This window comes from Lacerta agilis, chromosome 10 (genome assembly GCF_009819535.1).
Source record: "Lacerta agilis isolate rLacAgi1 chromosome 10, rLacAgi1.pri, whole genome shotgun sequence".
In the NCBI taxonomy this organism is placed as follows: Eukaryota; Metazoa; Chordata; class Lepidosauria; order Squamata; family Lacertidae; genus Lacerta; species Lacerta agilis.
The window spans coordinates 48,035,141-48,057,067 of record NC_046321.1 but is presented as its reverse complement, the minus strand read 5'-3'; the positions used below and the strand labels follow the sequence as shown (position 1 = coordinate 48,057,067).

At 41.3% G+C, this 21,927-nt stretch overlaps 1 protein-coding gene across 1 annotated transcript in view; it reads right to left on the bottom strand.

The window, feature by feature from the left end:
* Positions 1 to 797: 797 nt before the first annotated feature.
* PRICKLE1 (prickle planar cell polarity protein 1) overlaps positions 798 to 21,927 on the bottom strand; it is a 66,425-nt gene continuing 45,295 nt past the window's right edge. The window contains exons 2-8 of the mRNA XM_033161546.1: positions 8,515 to 8,701; positions 7,515 to 7,628; positions 5,721 to 5,858; positions 5,194 to 5,397; positions 4,697 to 4,883; positions 3,242 to 4,099; positions 798 to 2,595 (exon numbers count right to left, since the gene is read on the bottom strand). Of these exons, the coding sequence (XP_033017437.1) occupies positions 1,751 to 2,595; positions 3,242 to 4,099; positions 4,697 to 4,883; positions 5,194 to 5,397; positions 5,721 to 5,858; positions 7,515 to 7,628; positions 8,515 to 8,634 (2,466 nt within the window). The 5' untranslated portion in view covers positions 8,635 to 8,701 and the 3' untranslated portion in view covers positions 798 to 1,750. The remainder of the gene's footprint in view (positions 2,596 to 3,241; positions 4,100 to 4,696; positions 4,884 to 5,193; positions 5,398 to 5,720; positions 5,859 to 7,514; positions 7,629 to 8,514; positions 8,702 to 21,927) is intronic.

Sequence of the window (21,927 nt, the reverse complement as noted above, 5' to 3'; positions counted from 1 at the left end):
CCGCAGCACCACGTCTGCGCATGCGCGAAGCACTGAACCCGGAAGTAACCCGTTCTGGTACTTCCGGGTTCGGCGCACCCTGAAGCGGCCGTAACCCGAGGTATGACTGTGTGTGTGTACACACATCTACGTATAGGGTAATTGGAGGTAGCATAATCACTCTAGAAGCAATGATGCTTAATGTGTGCATTTCTCCCCTCCACCGATAAGGGAGAGTGAACATGTGTTAACTTGCTCATAGCTTTCACCTGCAATATGGGATTAAGTAAACTACCTCAAAGGATTCACCAGTGTGACGCTTAGTGTGGATGGCATCACATTAGGATCAATTAAATCTGCCTGAGTTATCTCCAAAGTGGACAACATAATAGTTGTCCGTATAAGCAGGTTAAGCATATGCTTATGAACTATGACATGGTTGTGGTGGATGAACAGCAAATAACACATTGCAAACGCTGCTAAGACACAGACTGAGCTGAAAGATGTCAATGCCTTTTGTAGGAAGAACATCTGCATTCTCTCTTTCTCACACACACACAAAGTCTTCCTTTGACAGCATAGGGGCCATGTTTACTGCCTGTGGGGTGGCTTGGTTGCTACTAGGAAACCTGCTGCTATCAAGCAGCTTTTAACACTACCGTATAGCTGATTTATTTTTCAACTACTTCTATACAACATGGTGCATTTCACCTGGTCACAAATCAGATGCTCATTTTAAAGCATGTTATTAGATTCAAGCCTGCCATATGGAAACAGTGAAAATGAAGTGTTTTGTTGTAATGTTGCTTTACACTTAGTTGTCTTAACCCATAAATAATTCCTTTAATATTACGTACCATAGCTTAAACAGTATTTACATAGCTCCTACCATGCAAAACAGAGCTTTTCCGTCAAAAATTAAACATTTCACTACTATAAACTTATGAACATTTAACAAACCCCCCGCTTGACTCAAACTGCTGTTAAACCCTCAAACAAAACTAATGGTATTTTAAACAAATGTCTTGCAATTCAGGGATATAAAAATAGTCTGTTAAATCTCAACTTTACAATATGTACATTATTTGCACCATTAAGTTACAAATACAGATTTAGCTATGAAATACTACATTATAAATATCAGATGGCTCTAATTTTTGCTTATGTGCTACATTTGGAACTTGGGGTAGTGTTTCAAATATACAGGATTCTCAGACTTATTTTCACAAAAGTTTAATATAAGCAGACTCACTGACTTAATGCAATTAACTTCATAAGTAGGGGCTGTAGCTTACACCATATTTTTAAGGGCAAGGAACACCATATATTTAAATTAATTTACCTGAGGGTCACTCAGATACAATGCAAAGCAAATAGAATAGTCAATCTGATGCATTTTGCCCTGTACAGAAACAACATTCTTGCTTAGCATCAAAATGGTTGGGCTACAGTCATATCTATAGGATGAATAGGGTTGCACACTATAATTGAGATACTGTGTCTTAGCTAGGCAACAGAAGTAGCAGGCAATGTCTAAACCTAAGATACTGACTGGCATTCTTGCTGGTAAGGCTATCTAAAACCACATCTGAACAGTATTATAAACTCTTTCAAATTATTCTTCTACCACTCCCTCCTGATTCAACTGATTATTGATTGCAAGGCCTTTATAGCGAACATGGACAAGAGACTGCCCCGTTACAGGTTACACAAGTTGTTTTAACCATTTATGTACATAACATTTGAAGAACAGTGAAGAAACAGTTCAAAATTAAGAAATTATACAGTTTTTGCCTTTGGGAGGTTTTCTCTTTTTAGATTTGGTTACCCTCTGTCCAAACTGAGAACTGGGGAGTTCAGCAGTCGGGCTGGAAAGGATATCTGTATAGTAGGGGTATCTGACTGGTCGGGGCTGTGGAATGGGCTGTCCTAAGAAGTAACCTTCTTCTTCAGAATCGGATGAGGAGGATGAAGATGAGCACCAAGAGTCTTCCTCCTCTCCAAAAAATCCAAGAAACTGGTCCCTCTGGTTCCTCATTGTGTAGTCTGAGGAAATATGAGTATATTGGCTGTATGGGTTTGGAGTGTATGCTCGAACGGCAGGACCTTTATTCTGAACAAACTTGTCATAATCCTGAGGAGAATAAAAATTAAGTCTTTCCTTTGGTGGAGATTTTCTTTCTGCAACCAAGTGAAGCGCATTATCGGACCTAGACTTCCTACTCCTCCTGCGGCGATGCTGGTGTCTCTTCCCAGGGTCTTCAAACTTATAAACACGCCTTCGAGTCCTTTCACTCATAGGAGGCTGGCGGATTTCGAGATTCTCGTAACTTCCATTGTCAATGACATCATCTGAAAACTTGACTTGCTGAGGTCTAGTCTGCGATTTGGATCTTCTCAGTACTGGCACATGCATTGGCTTTTCCTCTGGCAGTGTCTTGCCTTGGCATAATTCAGAACTTAAACTTTTTAAAGACTCTGTACTCCTATGAAGCATTGAGGAGTTCAGAGTGCCCATGTTGCTCATTTTCTCACAATCCTCTACTTCCAGCTCTGGGTAGGTTTGTAAGGAATACAAAGAAGGTCTTGGTTTGACTTCTCCATCAGCCGAAGCACCTAAGAGGAATACAATATAATGAAGTAGTTTTCATTAATCCACCACCATTATTTCCCACAGTTCAGATCCAAATGTTTATAAATTTCAGCTCTTGCTAAGTTACTCAAGTGTGGGTTACGAAGGATAGCTTGGTTTAATCTGGCCCCTGTGGCAGTATATTTCCTGGGGTAAAATCCTTTAAAAAGCTCAACAACTTCAATCCTAAAAAAAATGTTTAACTTTGGTTGGCCCTTCACTTCATCAAATCTGGCCCTCTTTGAAAAAAGTTTGGACACCACTGCCCTATAGTTAGTAAAAATCGTAGGCCCTTATCTCCCCTACCCTGTCAGGCTCAGCTAAGGCAAAAGGGAGGAGGAAGGCAGCAGTGGAAACTTATATGCAGTGTTCAGCTGGTTAGTAATAAAAAGAGAAGAACCCCGTATCAAAGACTCATATCTCATCTTAAATTCCCACGCCTCAACTGGGGTGGTATCTGCACAACAAGCCCAAGAGAAAGAAAGAAAAGCCTTGCACAGAGCATACCTCTTACAGCCTACTAGTAAGAAGCAAATCTGTTGGGATGAATGCTAACTATAGATTAGGTATCATTAGTGCTTTCTAAATGGAAGTGCAAATCACAATATTACATTCTCTTGATCCTCTTACCTGTGATATTAGATAAAGCCAGGGAATCCATTGAATCCCGAACACACTGCTCTTGTTTCAGGTTTGACAATCGCTCCAGCGAATCATCATACCATTGCTTTTGGTCATGTTTGTATCTAGTTGCGGCATGTTCCATGTCCAACTCCTGGATTTTCCTGCTGCTGGCAGGGCCCGGGTGGCTACCATAGGCAGAGTCGCCTAGGCCATCTTGGGACTGTGCCCAGTACATATTTGAGTGGTATTTCTTGCTCGCTAGGCTCTGACTGTTTTTCTTCATCTCCGATCTGCCTTTCACCATGCTCTCGCAAATCCACTGCTCGTTTGATCTAACGTCTGCTTCCACTGGCTGCTGAAAAAGGCCTTTGTCGCCAAACTTTAGGAGCAGCTGAGTCATGTAGTCTTCATGCTCAGCCCATTCTTCTGGATCATCAGGCATTTCCTCCTGCCTTCCTTTCCAGAGCTCTTCATCAACAAAGCCTACTCCTTGCCTTGAAAGACTTAAGTCATCCAGTTTCCGTGAGAGTGTATCATCAGCAGTGCTAGAAAGGCCAGGGAATTTGTAGTTCAGAGCTGGGGACAAGAGGAGAGACTGCCTGCACTGATCTGCTGACCGGCTGCTTTTCCCCATGCGAACACTTCTCCTGGAGTCTCTTGAGCGAGCAGACTGGAAAGCAGAGTCGGAAGAGTCCGAAGCATGAACATCCTCTCCCAGACTGCATGACTTGGAGCAATAAATCTGTCCTTGCTTGGGAAGGAAAGGGCAGCCAAGTAAGGAAACTTTGCAGTGAGCGCAAGAAAAGCATGTTTCTGTGGCATGCCAATGTTGTCCATCGTAAGTCATCTGAGCGTGGTCAACCCCTGTTAAGAAAAGGAGTAGTTGAGATGGGTTTTGTGTGTGTGTGTGTGTGTGTGTGCACATATCTGCTAGAAGCATGCTGGTGTCAATTAGAAAAGAAAAAATCGGAGCCACACTGAATACTAACAGATCTGTTGCAACAAAGCTTTTTGTGGCACCAGAACCCACTTCACAACAGTGGATGGATGAAAAGTTTTCACTTGGCGGTATACCAGTTTTCAGAACTAGCTGTTCTTTGCTAATTTAACACAGCTGAAGTAATAAAAGAAACTCATACTTCAAATTAAATGAAATTGAAATTGCCAGCAGACTAGTTTAGCAAACATGCTTGGAGCTTCTCCTTGAAGCCTTTCATCAAGTATGGTGACTTTGAGGTCATCATTCTGAGATTGTTACTAAATGTTTATTTTATAACTTAACAGACACAAACTTGGGAGATTAAGCCCCCCCCAACAAAACCCTAGATGCCAACTGTCCCCCCAACAGGCAACACTTTTATCATTCATTTTCAGAGACCCCTTCACCTACAGATTAGAAACTTGAGCTTCTAGCTTAATTTGTAGTGTACCCATTTTTCCCCTGTGTTAACATACACTTACCTATGTGTTCCCCACAAGTCTCACAATACTCTGCGTAGAGGGACTCAAAGCAGCCACAACAGAATGGGCGCCCGTCCTTCATAATGTATCTCTGTCCTCCAAGGATAGTTTCACACTCAAGGCAACAAAAGTGTTTCATGTGCCAGTGGCGACCTTCCGCTTCTGTGCATTCATCAGCAAAAATAATCTAGGAGGGGAGGAAATAGTTTAGGCAAAGATGTGGATAGCACATTTGCAGCCACTATGTTTAACAATATTTTTTTTTTGCAAGGAACGTTTCTTCAATTTACTGGAGAAGTTAATGTGTGAAAAGTCAAGAGAATCTCAGGGTGGTATTCAATGTGTTTATTTCAATGGGTCTTAGTCTGAGCAAAGGTTAGTAGAATACTACCCTCAAGTTTTCAGTTGTCTTCAGGAAGCTAGCTGCTTAATTGAGCAAAGAGCACAATTCTCATTTCGACCTCCAGCTTTTAAGTGTTATGGGAATGTGGTATTACCTCATCACATGCCGAGCAACGCGGCTTGAGTAGTTCTGCATGGTGTCTTCCACAATGAATTTTTCCATCTTGGTAGAAATAGATTAAGTCAACAAGTAGTTCATTGCATGTGAAACACACAAAGCAGGATGGATGCCAGCAGACTCCAGGCCCAGCTCTTGAGGCAAATACTGCAACTTCACCTCCACTGATCTTTGTACCACACTGAAAATAAAATACAAATGAACAGACAAGTTCAAATTAGTTTTCCACTGTATGAATGTTGAATCTTCACCATACTCTATAGCCTAATTCCATCCTGCTTTTTCTTCCAACTAACATAATTAACAGTTTATTCTAGTTCAATATTTACTTGCTCTTTCCATTTTAACAGAGCTGAACTGCATACCTTTTATGCAGCCTTATTAAATTCGTGCCGTTTTCAAGCTTTAGTCCATTAACTTTGGTTCTTATGTAGCTTTAAATATCTATAGTTGAGCTTCACACAGGTCCAACACTATTTTTAATTTGGGTAATAAGAACGTTACCTGCTCACAGAGTGCATGCATCACTCCCCTTGAGAGCAACTTAACCGTGCCTCGTCCCAGAGCCTCCTTCTTTCGTTGTGAACTAAATATTTGAAGTTCCTTCTTCTCTTCTTCACTTAGAGACTGACAGTATCTCACCTTCAGCAAAAGGAAAGGATAACAACTTTAAGATCTATGCTAGTTATATTGGAAAGAAATGCACTTTTATATATACATAAAAACCAGTCTGTCTTTCCTCAGAAATCTATCTCAGAAGGGACTATGTCCATCAAAATGGAAGAGAGCTGAAAACAGATTCCTTCTGACGTTTTCACTCCTGTTCAATGATTCAGGTCTTTAGTAATGTGAACTGGTACAGTGACACGAGGCAACGATCAGAAGATGTGAGTGCAGTTCTACCCTATATGCAGACATTGCTTTTTGGAGATGGTATAAGGGCATTTAGTTTTACAAGTTAATACAAAATGCTTTAAGCAAAGTTCCTTCCAGGTCCCCCCCCCCTTTAGACTATAACAGTGAAGTAAAGGGATGGAATAGATTAAAACTTGATTACATTGTATGAGCCTCAGGCTTTTGTAATTTAGGACTGTTTGGGGAAACATTACTTATATCAGCACAGTTAACACAATACACTCAAATGGATATACCACCGAGACTTGGCAAACAGTACTTGCCCCAAGCCTTGACAGTAGTTTCTTGTCTAGTACCTTTAATGAGATACTACAAACCCAACCTGCCCAGCCCAAACCTCTACTACATCTGGCACCTATACTCACTGTACCAGCATAATGATTAGATATCATTAAGCAAGTACTTTTCAAAGGAAAAAGCTGAGAGGTTTGGTTACTTACATCCAAAGATGTTTGCATTCAGTGTACAAGGGAGCTACTTGCCTCAGAGAACCTCACCTCTTGTGTTTCTGTGTGAGTTGGCCTTCCTAGTTTACTCCTTTTCAGGTCATTCTGCTGTGTCTCTGCATCTTTGCACCAGGAATGACAATCACAACAGATGCAGAGATACAGCACTATTTACCTGCTCTCAGAGTAGTTCGCTGGAACACCAGAGCAGGTAATCATGCAAATACACAGAAGGTAGATTCCTCTGTAGAATGGAATCTCGTGATCTCTTGCAACACACTTTTATTTACTAAATCTACACAACGTTATCTGGTGAAGGGCTTTTGACAAAGTTAAAATAGCATAAGCCACAGAGTAAAGCAACCAGCACACACTAGCAGCCAGCAAGATTGTAAAACGCCAAATGCATTTCAAAAGCCTAGGGTGTTTTATTTAATAGCCTGGTGCCGAAAAGATAGCAATACTGGTGCAAGGTAGTCCTCCCATAAATTCAAGTGTCACCCACACCCCTAACAGAGGAAGAAGCAGAAATGTAGACATCAATGGTGTGGGAGCTGGAGGAAGGCACTTCAGGTAGCTATGTCTCAAGTCATTCAAAGTATCAGTCCCCTGAGTTGGCCTCGGAAGTGAACAAGAAGTGGAACCCTTAACACTAAATAAGATACTACCCAAATAAACTCTGCAGTCAAAATGATGACAGCTATATTCTGTACCAACTGAAGCATCTATATACTGTCTTCAAAGGCAGACCCACGCATGACGTACCACTACCACAGTAATGCATTCAGGAGTTTGCCAGGGAATGGAGAATTGTGGCCAGATATAATAGTTCCCTTAACACAGTGCCGTAATTGAGAAAATCACAGGCTTGTTGCACATTCAGCAAATTGGACCTTCTGCCCGGACTGCAGGGCGAGAAATGCTTGACCATATCTACCTCATTATCGTGGGGTGGCAGCTGATACAGAAGCTGCTTGATTCGGTGTTTCTCTCCAGGACTGTTAACGTAAGGGATCTTCTCCTCAGACAAACAAGCAAAGTAGAGCTGCACCTGAACAGAGACCAGAAATATTCATAATGACCCATGCACTCCCTCTTATCTACTGCTGTTATCTTAGGGCTGTTGTTGTTTTTAACAAGAGACACTAGGATTTTCTTCTTTAGATGTCCGGCAAAAGTTTGCATTCCTCTTGCTAAGAAGAGCAGGTGAGCCAACTCTGTGAAACTGGATTGCTTCAGATAGCCAGAACCCAGCTGTTGAATTGCTGTTTTGGAATGCTATTTGCAGTGGCAATTAGGGGTGCCATAAATTATGCACATCTAATTTCCACATCCTTCAAGGATTGTCAGCAAGTCTGTTAAAATTCCACATTTTCTTTCTGCCTTTTGTCACCCAACGTGTGAAGATATCCAGAAAAAAAATAACAGTTATAATCGACAGGTTTTAATCTTTCAGGTTAAATAAAGAAACAAACATTTGTTTGTAAATTTGGAGAAGGTTGGAAAAAACTCCCATTTCCCATCTGATAAAAGTGGAAATCCACTAAGAATTTGTCCTTTTTTTTCAGTGTAGTTCTCAAAAAATAAAATTATTCCACCAAAAGTTTATTTTGCTCTATGGGTAGCATTGTTTTTTAAGTTAAGATTAACAAAACTACTGACAAATCCCCAATATAAAAAAGGTCTTTTGCTTCATCTACACAGTTAAGGAGTTCAAAGTTTGATTATCATTTCCTGCAGAAAGTCACGAGAATAGTGCTGCCTAAGTAAGGGGAAACTGGGTTAATCTTTTGCTTTTGGACCACTAACTATGCATGTCAGCATAAAAGGACACTTAAAGAGTCAAAGAAATTAAGGTCCGACAAATAACTTGCTGTAGAAAATATTTTAAATCAAATTAACAAATAAAAGAGCTGCCTCTTTTTGTAAGCTCTTACCTGTTCAGGTCTGAGACCTGGAGGAACCCATGCATATTCTTCTAGGGCACAACCAGAGTCATCATCAGATGTCGAGCTTCGCTGGAAGCCAAATGTCAGGTTGCCTCCCTTTGGCTCCATTTCTAAAACACACACGGTCAGTGGGGAAGTGTCAGGACACTCAGTTGCAGTTCATCAATTAAGAGCTCTGAAAACAAGTTGGAAAGTCAAATGTTACAACAAAAAATCTTGGTTGCTGTTTTCAAAACAAAGAAATGTCAAACTCGCTGGTGTGCATATATATTAGGTGATAACAGCCCAAGGGGCTTAAAAAAACAAACCTGTTTTTCAAATAAACAGTTGAGTGCTTTTAATTGCATGTTTCTAAAAAAGCCGAAACTCACAAAAACTCTACAGACTGAGCAGCAGTATAATGGAGAAAATACTTCTATAATCTATATACCTGGAATATAAATAAAGATACAGAATTAGCAAATGGGGGGGGGGGAATGTCAAGAAAAAATGTATGATGTGGTCGGGTCATCATAAACGATCCCAAGGCAATTCTTACATATACTCTGGGACATTTTAGATGCTTGTTAGCAGCATCTCATGCTCAGTGGCATAATGATAAATATTGAAGTGCAGAAGCACATTGTGCTTCGCTGAACTGCTTACTTCTGGCTGCATGATTTCAACTTGTAAAATGCACTGGACTTTAACAAAAGATCTCAGACTAGATGAGAAACAACTTTTAGCTTTTAATTTGAAACGCAAACACACTATTGGAAAGAAGTGTCACTATTTAAACCACTAGAATGAACTTCCTCAAGCAAAAATATGCTTTGGGGTTCTATGGTGGTAGTGATAGCTACTTACAAAAAAAAAAAAGTTACAGACCGCAATTCTTTAATAATCATGCTGAGTTAGACCCTGAAATATGTGTCAATACACTAGCCAATTTGAGAAACACAGGGCTGTACATATTAAACTAGTTAGTCCCACTAGCAGAAGCCCACACAAGGACTTCCACCAGCGCAAAAAGACTTCCCCTTGCCCCTTCCAAAATTGGCTTGGTTGGGGTTGGGAGAACTCCTAAAACAGGGCACAGGCAGGCGGCAGAGGGGGAAGGGATGTGTTGAGTAAGCTTAACTTCTGATGGAACGTTTGCCTTAGCACAATGTTGAATTTCTCTCATACACAAATTTTGAGATCATTAAGAACCATCACTAACTACTTATAAAACAGGGTTATCACTGTGGAAGGTGACTCATCCCCTTCCCATCAGATAACTTCTGCAAGTTAAATCTATAGCACCGAGACAACTGTTGGAATTATCACAAGGGGCAACTCAATGTGGTTTAAATTACAAATTTGCTTTAACCCTGGTAAACCAATCAGTGCATGCTTTTCTAGGTGGTGAACTGCACATTTTGGACAATGAAAAGAAGTCTAACTCAATAGGTTTGCCAAGATTAAATTTGGTGTGTGTGTGTGTGTGTGTGTGTGTGTGTGTGCTACAAATATACCCCCTATTTTTCTCTCACCTCTGCCCCTCCTTTTCCTCTTGTTGTCTTGAATGAACTTCCTGTCCTTCCTATGCAATCTGATAGCTGTGTGTGGTAGAGGGACTATCTTACATTTGAACAGTTTATCTTCAGTTTCATGTTAGTAGAACAGATTTTGCTAACTCTTATCTCTTGGTGTCATTTGCAAAAATGTAAGATGGGAAACAGCAAGTAATACTACAGTCTCTTGAGCATTCAAATCTCTCTTTTCCTTGAATGCAAAATGCTAAATGAAAAGAGATCAATATTGTATTTTAATATTTGTTGGAAGCTGCCCAGAGTGGCTGGGGAGACCCGGCCAGATGGGTGGGGTACAAATAATAAATTATTATTATTATTATTAGGAACAAATCTTCACTGTAAGTTTAATTTTATTCAGCACATTGCAGATAGTAAAAATAATTTGCTGATGACATTTAGGCCACACCTTCATGAACTGTTTTTGAAGCTGGTAAGACTAATATCCATTTTACTGAGCTGATCAAAACCCCATTTTTAAACTCAGTGTAGCACAGTGTCAAGTTTCATTACAGAGTTTAAGCACATGGAAAATATTAATCAGTTCCAAAACAAAAAAATACAGAAGTAAACCAGGCTGAGTTCAATTGGACTTACTCCAAGGAAAGTGTGTGTTAGAAATGCAGTCTCAAAAGAAAGTATGCTAATTAATACTTTAATTTATATACTGAAGATCAGCTTTGCCATTTTATTGATATATTATACAGTAACTGGAAAGGAGCCATTCCAAGAATATGGAGCACACTGATGGTTCAAAATATCATGAAATATACAGGCATTCATTTGGATACCAATCACATATATTATCCATAGATGAGCACCTTTTACATTTTCCCCAAGAGTTTTCTAAGAGTAAACTGAAGCAAAACCCAAATCATATTCTGGTTGTGTATGCTGAAGCAAGAGAACTCGAAGACAGTTACAAGCACTGGAAATAACTTTGGAGGTCAACTCCATGCTCCACAGTAACTCTACAATACACCTTCTGCTTAAAAGCCACCAATGAAGAAACAGACCGCCATCTCAAGAGGTGGCTTGTTCCGCTATCGAGGCTCTTACTGATTGGGGAAAGCTTCCTATGTTTAACCAAAATTTGGTTTCTACCCATTAGCGCTAACGCTGTCCTCTGAAAGTAGAGAAAAAGACTGCTCCATCTTCTGCAAGACAGCCTTTCAGATACCAGGAAACAGTTACTATGTCTCTCATTAGTCTTTTCCAAGCATGCTTATCTCTTCCAGGCATTCCTCCTGGGACTTGCATTTCCAGAGACCTTACCGTTATGGGTTTTGCCAGTTTCCTCCTTAAAATACAGTAGCCAGAACATGAAGCCTGACCAGTAAGTGCATAATAGAACAGAACTATGACCTTTTTTGCGGTCTAGACACTTGCAATCTAGACACCATGTTTCTATTTAAGCATCCAAAGACTGCATTAGCTTCAGTACTATACAGAGCTTACCAATTACAGCACTTAACGAACCAAATGTTACTTCCCTGCTGCTCAGTTTCTTTGACCCAATCCACAATTTCAAAAACAGCACTTTAATAACTATGGTGTTGGTTTTTTCTTCATTAGGAAGCTTAACTGCACTGTGCTGAAAATTTCTTCTGCACGGTTTTCAACCATTCTCTATCAATTAATGAGGGGGGGAGCCTGGATTTTATAATTTTCTAAGGAGAGAAAATTATTATGGATGAAGTGCAAGGCATTTACCTTACTATCAAGGTGGCCACTGTTTTTGGTGACTGCCCATTCTTTCACTCCATTGCTTTTTTTCCAGGGAGGGGGGTCGCAGGGGTAAGCATACCCCTAAACATTGTGAATTTTTGTACTTTTGTCCATTTACTGTATTTATTTTTCACGATTTGAACTATAAAATGGTGGCTTTCTTGAGCCAAAATGAGAGTACCCCTAAACATTTTTAAGGAGGGAAAAGCACTGCTTCACTCTACATGTTATCTCTCTAGTGTTTCCATTATATAGCCTTCCCAGGGGTCTGCACTTTCCCCCAAACCCACAGCTGCGCTCTCCTGTTAGCACAGGAATCTGGGGGGGGGGGCTGCCTAACATGCTCTTGACAGCTACAGATTTGTTGTTGCTTTTCCTGTGAATAAGTTTTAACTTTTCAAGGAATCACTGCCTAAAGTTTTTTAAAAGGGGGTAAACTAATAATAAAGAGAAACTTGGCAAATGCATAGAAAGTTGGGAACTTGGTACCCAATCTCCCCAGGTTCCCACTCTTAATCCCAGGGGAAGATATCATAAGGTATCTCTCCTCCAATGTGGGTTTTTTTTTAGATCAGGAAACTAATGGGCAGCTGCAGGGAACTGCAGAGCATTGAAGAAATGGTCAGTGGAAAGAAAAGCCATACAAAACGAAACCTCACAAAGATTAAGTTAGCTCAATAGAAGGCTTCCTCAACCTCAGCCCTCCAGGTGTTTTTGGCCTACAACTCCCTAGCTAGCAGGACCAGTGGTTAGGGATGATGGGAATTGTAGTCTCAAAACATCTGGAGGGCCAAGGTTGAGGAAGCCTGCACAATACCAACCAAAATTATACATTTAAAAATTATTTATTGAGCAGTCTGCAAATGAGAGAAAAAAGAGAGAACAAGCCTCTCTTTGCAGGGAAAAAAATTAGAGGACAAGTTTTGGCGGAACACTAAATAAGACTAATTAAGTTAATCTCCCATTCATTGCCTTGCATGACTCTCTGGACACAACGCATATTTTGGCCAGCGTTGCCATTCCGCTAGGTTAGACAATTCCAATGGAAAAGACCGAGAACTTTGCTCAGCCTCCTTTACCAATCTTGTTCAATAAGCAACATTAAATAGGAGAATATTTTTAAAAAGTAAAAGCATGCTTTTAAGCCACTAAAACAAAGTGCCACATGAACCAGCACATTCACAATTTCCATATTTGGAAGCCCTCCTTTGGGTACCCCCCCACGTTCTGCAGTGAGGAAACCGGGAACTGAGCATAGGCCCTTCCCAGGTGTGTCACCCTAACCTTTGGAATGCTCTTCCAAGGCAGCTTAGCTTGCCTGGAAGCCACCATCATATATTGGGTTCCCAGCATCAGGATCTCTCCATTTCTCTTAACTTTTATAAACAGGGGTGGAGAACGTAAAGGCCATCCAGGTGGTCGCTGACTTCAATTTCCACCAGTTCCAGCCACCAGGAGCTGCAGTCCAGCAGCATTTGGAGGACCCCAGGCTCCCACCCCGTTCTAAATGATGGTTAAGTTAATTTTAGGCTGCATTGCAACCCTCAGATTTTACTATTATGTTTGTTTTAACTGTTGTTGCTTTTTTGTTTTGATAGACATTATTGTATTTATCTATTTATATGATTGTTATGTTGCCCTGAGTATATACATATAAAAGGGTGGGAGAAAAATAAATCAACTAAATAAATAAATAAATATAGTCTTCCTCTGCACTGGAGGAACAGAAAGCTAACGTATGAAATTGCTTTATTAAAATGTGGATTTTTTTAAAAAGAAAAGAAAAACCACAACTCTGCACACATTTCAGGTACTGTTTCTGCTTAAGCAGCAACAATGGTTGGTACTTATAAGTTAATTTTAAATCAAGTTTTAGAACTAACTATACCCATTAAAAAAAACACACACCTGTATGAGTGAAGAACAGTTTTTATGATTGAAGGAAGTTCTCAGCTCATGATACCACTGTAGTTTGTGTTAAACATATACTGTTGTTATGAAGAACAGAAGAAAACACTATGTGACATCCTCCTGCTCTGTTCTGCAGAACATGAATGACCTTAAGTGCCACCTCCATATAAGTGCTGACTAACTACTAAAGCTTACAAAGAGAATCCTTGTACTGGTGAATGAGCAATTATTAACCATGTAATTGGATTAAAGGGTAATTTGATTATGATGTTTAGATACACACCAGTGTAAATTTCACCTATTGTCATTTAATAAAAAAAACTGTTCTAAAGACAGAACTCTCTGCATAAAAGCTACCGGAGACACCCAGTTTCTAAAAGATAGATGTATCCTTGTTCTCTGGGCAACAGTTGAAGCCATGTGTGAAACTAGCCCTTATGTTAAGATTTCCAGCCCCCAGAGTATGTATGCTCTGTGGTCACCTCTGACCAGATCCCTAAGAGGTCACAATTCATAAGGCCAGTTACACAAACATCCTTCCCTGCCCCCTGCTGTTTAACTCTGTCCTGCAGGGCAAATTGTTTAACAACTTTTTGTTAAACTGTTTGTTAACAAGGCTATGGGGAATTCAAGATGCATATCACACCCCTAGCTCACAGTACACTGCAACTATAACCCAAAGGGTCAGAACTTGAGGTTAAAAAGCAGGTGTCTTTGTTGCTGTTCTAATGTGCATGATATTAGGAGAGCAAGGAGTGGCAATATTACCAAAGCTGGATATTGACATACATATATTTCAAGTGCAAAAGGATGGGGTGATATGGAACCAGACTTATTAAATTCTATATTGAAATCATTTGCACTTTAGTAACACTTGAGAAACAAAACAAAAAATAGCAAAAAGCACTTAGATGTTGATTAAAAGATTTCAGAATGCTTTAGTTTCTCTTTGTCTTCAGATATCCCAAAACACATTATATTTGTCCCTCTAAATCTCTATAGGCATGATCCAAAGTGCCACTGGAATAGATTCAAGGGCATAATTCTATATATGTGTCTACTCAGAAGTACGTCCCATTGAGGTCAATAGGATTTACTCCCAGGAAAATGAGAATATGCGCCCACTGGAAAGAAATGAGATTTTAGAAATGCTTAACTTGGCTGTATCTTGCAGAGGAAAAGCAATGACATATTAATTTGGATGGAAACACACAAAATTTCTCAATGGAAATTAAAGCTCAACAAAACAGTTTAGGTTGGAAAGCAATATCCCAAAGAAGTAGTTTTTCCTAACTTTTAAAAATATCCCTATTGATATATGCTTTACATTTCTCTGAAACAGCGGCCAGATTTTACTCCATTGTAAATATATACTCAGGTTTCATTCCCATCACCTATTGGCTCTTGAACACCATACTTTTTTGTTAAATATACCACTCTAAGTTTTGGGAGGGAAATCATTTACAAAGAAAACTGTTCCAGGAAGTAGTAAAGTAAGCAGTAGATCTGCATATAAATTAGCCCTGATTATCTTTAAAAAATAAAAGAGAATGCTTTTAACTTCACTTTAAAGGGGAATCTTATTTGTGAAGACCCAGTGGGGGCCTTACTCCCAAAAGTACACAGGATGCAGTCTGGACAAACTACTTCAGTCAGGATTAGTCTCTCTGAAGTGTTCAAGACTCCCTCTACCAAACCTTACTTATGAATGGCTTCCTCTTTAAAAATAATAATATATTTTTTTTTAATGGCTCGAAGATATCGGCTTTAAACTTGGAAGATCTTTGCTACATTTTGGTCAATGCTGCCTGTCTTAAAAAAAAAAAAAAGGTCATTTCCAGGAGGCAGGTCTGATGAATTAATTAAAGGTCCTCCATCTGTGGCATGTCTACAGGAGCAAGAGGAGAGAAATTGGCACAACAAAAATGCTCAGGGCTCTGGGGCAGAAATGCCAGGATGCTTTTCTTCCTCAGAGGTGCAGGCAAAGAGAAAAGCTGCCTAAGAAATAAATCATTTCTGTGTGACATTTCTATCCCAACTTTCTGCCACAATGGAAGGCGCTGAACTTTTAAATGTTGATTAAGGAAAACCATAAGCCTCTTCTTAAAAAAAGGAGGGGGCGCGGAAGCAGAAGGGTTCCCCCCCCCCCCGGGAAAAATGCATCTTCATTACAAAAGAGCACCCCCCCAAAAAAAAGCACTCATCTCTGTTTGGGACCCAGACAATACCCCCCCCCACACATGACATGGATGGGTGACTTTACTTATAAAGCTGGAGCTTATGAATGGGGAACTTGTGCGGGGCGCGGAAGAAGGGAAACGCACTCCGAAACCCGAAGTAGCCCAGGCTTCCTCAGGAGAGGGAAGCTCGCCCCCTTTTTCGGTGAGGCAGGGGGCTGCCCTTCCTACGTCAACTGCTTTGCCTGCCCTTCACTTCTCGCTCGCTCTCCCCGCGCGCGCTCCTCCTTCGCTCCCCTGGGCTCGCCAAGGACTGCAGCGCGGGACTCCTCGCCACCAATGAAAAGCGCGCGCAGTCTCCGCAAGCCCGAAGCACCGCCGCAAACGCCACAGGCAGGGCGCGCTGCTCTGCGGCCCGGGCGGGGCGGAGGGCTTCTCCCGCTCCCGTACACAACGCCTGAGGGGAGCCGAAAAAGCATAAACAACAACAATAAAAAAGAAGGATAGAGCGTTCCCCACTCTCAAACCTCCCCGCAACACAAAATTCCGCAGCATCTTACTCAGGCCCCGATTCCCGCCCCCCCTCGAAGCTACCATCGCTCTAAAACGGATGGCCGTTGCACCCCCACACGAAGCACCGCAGTCAACGCACACGGCGCGCAGGAAGGCATACCTACCGCGGGGAGGACTGGGGGGTGGGTGGCTCCACTGCATTGGAAGCGGCCGCCTCCACACGGAAAAAACTTCCCGGAGGAAGAAGCCTCTCTGCTGTCCCCCTTGGACAGCGCTTCCAGTCAGCCCCCTTTCTCTCCGGCTCCCTGCACGCCCCCGCCGCTCCTGCCCATTTCTTCGCGAGACCGGAGTCCGCTGCGGGCTTCGCTCCTCCCCGACGTTCCCCCCCCCCACTCACAGCCGCCCACCCCCTTCGCCGCCGAGCTCGCCGCGCAAGCCTCTCAAGGGGCCTGACAAATCCCGCCGAAGGAGCGTCTTCAGTCAGTCGCCTCCTCCCCACACACACAGAAAATCATTCCTCAAGGGGGTTTTACTCAGAGCAGGACACGCAGTTGAATGGGGCGGGAAACGGCCCTCTTTAACGCCAAGTTCAGCTCTTTCACTGTGAAGCAGCTAAGGAAATTCCTCCACTTTCTGCTGTCAGTCTTTGCCCACTTGGAAGATCAATTGCCCTGCCTGAGAGGGAGACGGGTGCATTGCATTTCCTCAGGGAGGAGACTCTCAATTTCCTCTCTCATTTCAGGCAACTGAGTCCGAGGCAGGATATTTTCAGACACAGGAGGCAGCTCACATCCTGAGGGTGGGGACGTGCTGGAGAAAAGGGTTTTTTTTAATGGTGTTCATGTTAAGTTTTCAGTCTATGTCACCCTAACTCCACCCTCCATTGTGCCTAAAAGCCCTCCTGGCTACATATCTGAGCTGACCCCTGTGCAGTTTCTAATTCCTTAAGCGCCAGTCAACGCTACCAATCAATCACTGGTGACCCAGTATGAACTACAAGTGGCCATAAAAGCTGGGGAAAGGAGCAGCCCAAGTCAGTCCTGAAACACATGGGTGCGTAAAACCAAAAAGATGGGAGGCCTCATCAATTTCCCTTTTCTTCCCAGGCACTCCCTCCATCATTGCACAACAAGGAAGTCAGCCAGAGGATGCCACTGGGTCAGAAATTAACAAGCATATTGGCTATTCTGAGAAGGGAAGCATTTCCATATGAATCGCCTAAGCATTCCCTACCATGTAAGCCGAGTAAGGTTAGGTACTTCTGGAAGGAAAAGCATTGCTCCCCATCAGACTACAAAAAGCAACAATCGCTTGGAACTTCATGTTTGTCCACTTCTCATCTCTCTGTGCATTGGCCATGGGTCTTACAGCAAGGTTCAAGATCTAATTCAAAATGTATCTGCACATGCCATTAAAAGTCTGGATTTACGTGTTAAAACTGTACCGCCTAATAATTATACACCTTGGGGTAGAAATATAGGAGCATGCCTCACTGCTTTTTCAGGTCTCTATGAACCTTTGATCCCTTTAACAATTATAGTCAAAAGCGATTAAGTAATTCTCTTTCAAAGCTCAAGTATTAGCCTCACAACCAATTTGTGAAGTCACAAAATCCTCAGTTTGTGGGCAGGTGGTGCAAGCAGCTTACTGCACGACTCCGGGAACCCAGGTATTTCATTTTAGCTCTGTTTTTGTCCCATTAACTTCGGTAGAACTAAACTCTAGCATAGCCAAATAGCCTGGTTTAGCTGGGCTGCAGATAGAACTCTGGTGCTTGCTTGTGTTTAACACAAGACAGTTTACTTGTATTTAACTCAGGAGCAATCCTATTCCTTGATCAGTGCTGCTGGTATAGAGTAGGATTCAGTGGTGGCAGGCCCCTTCTGCACCTGCATTCTGAAGCAGCCAGCAGAATGCCTCAAAATGGGACACAGATGGCAGCAGGGCCAGCGATGGTCCAGGTTCTGTGAACTGACACAGTTTGGGCCCCTGTGCGGTGCCACTCCAGAGCTGCCATAGCAACACTATGCTAGCACCTTCTGCCTGATCCAGTGGTAAATCTGCCAAGCCATGCTCCCTCTGCCCCAGTATGAATTGCTGCCATTACATTACACTGGCGTTTGCCGCATTAAGATACTTAATAGTACAGTCTTTTGCATGTCTACTCAGAAACACTGAACTTATGAATTTCAGTGGGACTTAAGTGTGTACAGTGGTACCTCAGGTTACATACACTTCAGGTTACATTTACATACTCCGCTAACCCAGAAATAACGCTTCAGAAATAACTTTGCTTCAGGATAAGAACAGAAATTGTGCTCTTGCGGCACAGCGGCAGGTCCCATTAGCTAAAGTGGTGCTTCAGGTTAAGAACAGACCTCCAGAACGAATTAAGTTCTTAACCCGAGGTAACACTGAATAGGATTTCAATCTATACTTCGGTGCCTACAATGGGTATGAATAAATGTAGTGTAGGGCATCTGTAAAGTCAACAAGGTAAGGAAGATGAGAGGGTTATAGTTCCTGAAAAAACAGGCATATTAGTCTGCTGTCAAAAGTTGTCAAAGGTTTATATCAGGGGTGAGGAAACTGACCTTCCAAATGTCGCCAGTGATTAATTTGTATTACTGCTGAACAAGCCTCTGCAACATCTGAATCTATAAACTACTGATTGTGAAATGACTGAACTACCTACAATACTGGAGTTTAAACATGTGTTATCTAAGAACTTGGGTGCAAAAGCTGTCTAAACAAACATTTCCATTCAGCCGAACAACAGACCTCATTGTTAAGCTTCAGTGTAACATTGCACACTTAGCAGTGAAGAGTTTAGTAAAGCTTAACAGCTCAGAAGTAGAACTGGGTTTCCAGTGCCAAGTAACAGGGACACCGGCGAAGAATGTCGGTATTTGAGCACAGATAGCTGAAGGTTAAGTTTGTAAGTGCAACAGCTAGCAAGACTTGGCCCTGGTCAGACAACAGTATTTATAATTCAGACATGCTTGGCCAACAGCCAGCACTGAATCAACTTGATGAACTTTCAGAACGGAATGAACTAATGACACGGCTGCTCCTTTTTTGTATATTTTAAAGTGGAACCCTTTTTTCCAGCTCTCATTTTAGATATGATTTTTCAGGCTTCAACAGCCTTCAGCAACTAGCTTGCCATTCACTCTAGGAACCCTGCAGCATAACTCTACTAGGTATGCCTCAGACATTCAATCTTTACCAATTCCAGTATAGAAGTGGATCCACAAGAATTTGTGCACTGGAACATAACTGTTCACCTTATTTTGCACTTCTCTACACAGTGCAACAATTTTCAGGTCCCAAACTTCATAACAGTGATTTTTTTTTTAATTGACGCTCTTGTGAGATAATATATGTTCAAATGTGCATGTTTAAATGGTTTTCGGTGCAGATTTTTTTTAAAAAATAATTAAATACAGTACACATGCAGATTTATCCACCCTAAACTCTACTCAAATAAGATCCAATTTATTTTTCTGTTTAGCCTCTGTTTCTGTTTGTTGGTCAGAAACCGAAAACATTTTATTGAATTCAGTTAATCTGCATTGTTCTTTAAATGATACCCTGTGTTACACCCAACTTAAAATGGTGCGCAGCAAACAAATTATCACTTGGGGGAGAATGACACAAACAGATCCTGCCAGAGGAGAAGATAACAGAGCTTGCAGGCATATCTCTGTGATGATTAATCACTCCCCGTACCTGCATGATGACAACTATTTAGCCGTATTACTCCTTGAGATCTCCAACTTACTTACATAGAAGAATTATTACAAAAAACACCTGAAGGTGAATACTTTTTCCAACCATCCATTTCATCTGTAGCTGCAACTTTTCAGTCCAAGATGCAAAAGATTTGTCCAGGATTTTTTTTTTAAAAAAAAGCATTTTAAAACAATATATATTGAAACTTAAAAGAATCCCAAACATCTTGTAAAAGCTGTTCATGTTTGGTATTCAGGAAGTTTGTCTTTGATACATACTTTTTTTTTAATCCTCTTTGGGACACTAAATTTCTTACAGGGAATATGAAGTGTCTTCTCAACTTCATATTCCCTGTAAGAATGCATTATCAAGAGTATGTAGTGCACAACACATATTGCAACATTATCCGTAAGACAAACACAGCTGCTAACTAATCCCAAATGTGACTGACCACACACATTTTACATTATGTGGCTATGTTTTATATACAGGTGACTTGTTTTTTATTCCTCTCAAGGAAGGAGTTTATGTACCTTAAACAAGAATGTATAGTTATTTAAAACAATTCATCTAAACCAGGCATAGGCAAACTCAGCCCTCCAGATGTTTTGGGACTACAACTCCCATCATCCCTAGCTAACAGGACCAGTGGTCAGGGATGGTGGGAATTGCAGTCTCAAAACACCTGGAGGGCAGAGTTTGCCTATGCCTGATCTAAATCCACAAATGAAACATTATTTGGGTGCGGGGGAAGTCTATGTTAATTAAATGTGAAGGGCTTTTTGTTTCTGTTTTTTGTAACAAAGAACACCAAGCTAACAGTAATTGTAACTCAAGGCAACAGCACAGCTATCCCTCTGGAAATTGTTACAATGGAAAGATAATGGAAGGAAACAAAGATGGACTCAGGGCTGGTCTTTGCATATGATTCATTCAGGTGACTGATTCCAGGCAGGACACCATCTTCTTGCTTCCAGTCATTAATTTTAAAAGTGACAGCAGGGAGGCAGAAGGGAATGTTTTATTTGAGGTATATATATATATATTTAATGGCTAATATGTACAAGGAACTGGGGGCTGCTTAAATCTATTCCATGTGCAATGGCACTACAATTTTACAGCCTGCTATTTTTGGGTGGGATGAAGAAGTCTGCAGAAACTTCCTACAAGGTTCAAAATTTGAATGAGGCAAATTTATCCACAGGATGCCAAGAGGAATTAATCATGTCACAAATGCATTGTTATTGCCAAGGGTGAATCCGTTCTTTTTTTGGGTTTGTTTTGTTTTTTCACCATTCTTAAAAGGAAAAGGTTGTGTGTCACAAGGTCCATCAAGGCTCAGTCTTATTTCAGTGGGGAAGTTTAGCCGTCCCAGAGTTGGCAGCACAGCAGAATGAATTCTTTTTTTAACCGGCTCCACCCATTCCCCCCTCCCATCCTTGAAGCCTTCATCAATAAAGATAAAACTGTTTGCCTCATAAATTATCCAAGAAGAGTACCATGAAGTAAACTACTGGTAGATGACATTTGTCAGGCAGAACAGATTTAAGAGCACATAGAAAGACTGTTGTTGTTACAAGCGACATTAAGCCAAATTCCATGCAGCTTGGCAAGCACTCCCTTCCTACAAAATTAATTGCTGCTTATGCTGTAAGATATTACACCTATTTATAAAATCTGATCTATATGAAGCCCATTTCTACGCGGAATCCCCACCTCAAGGTCTGTCTCTCTTAGCAATTGTGAATCCAGTGTGATAACACTGGGGCAGAACCCAACCCCTA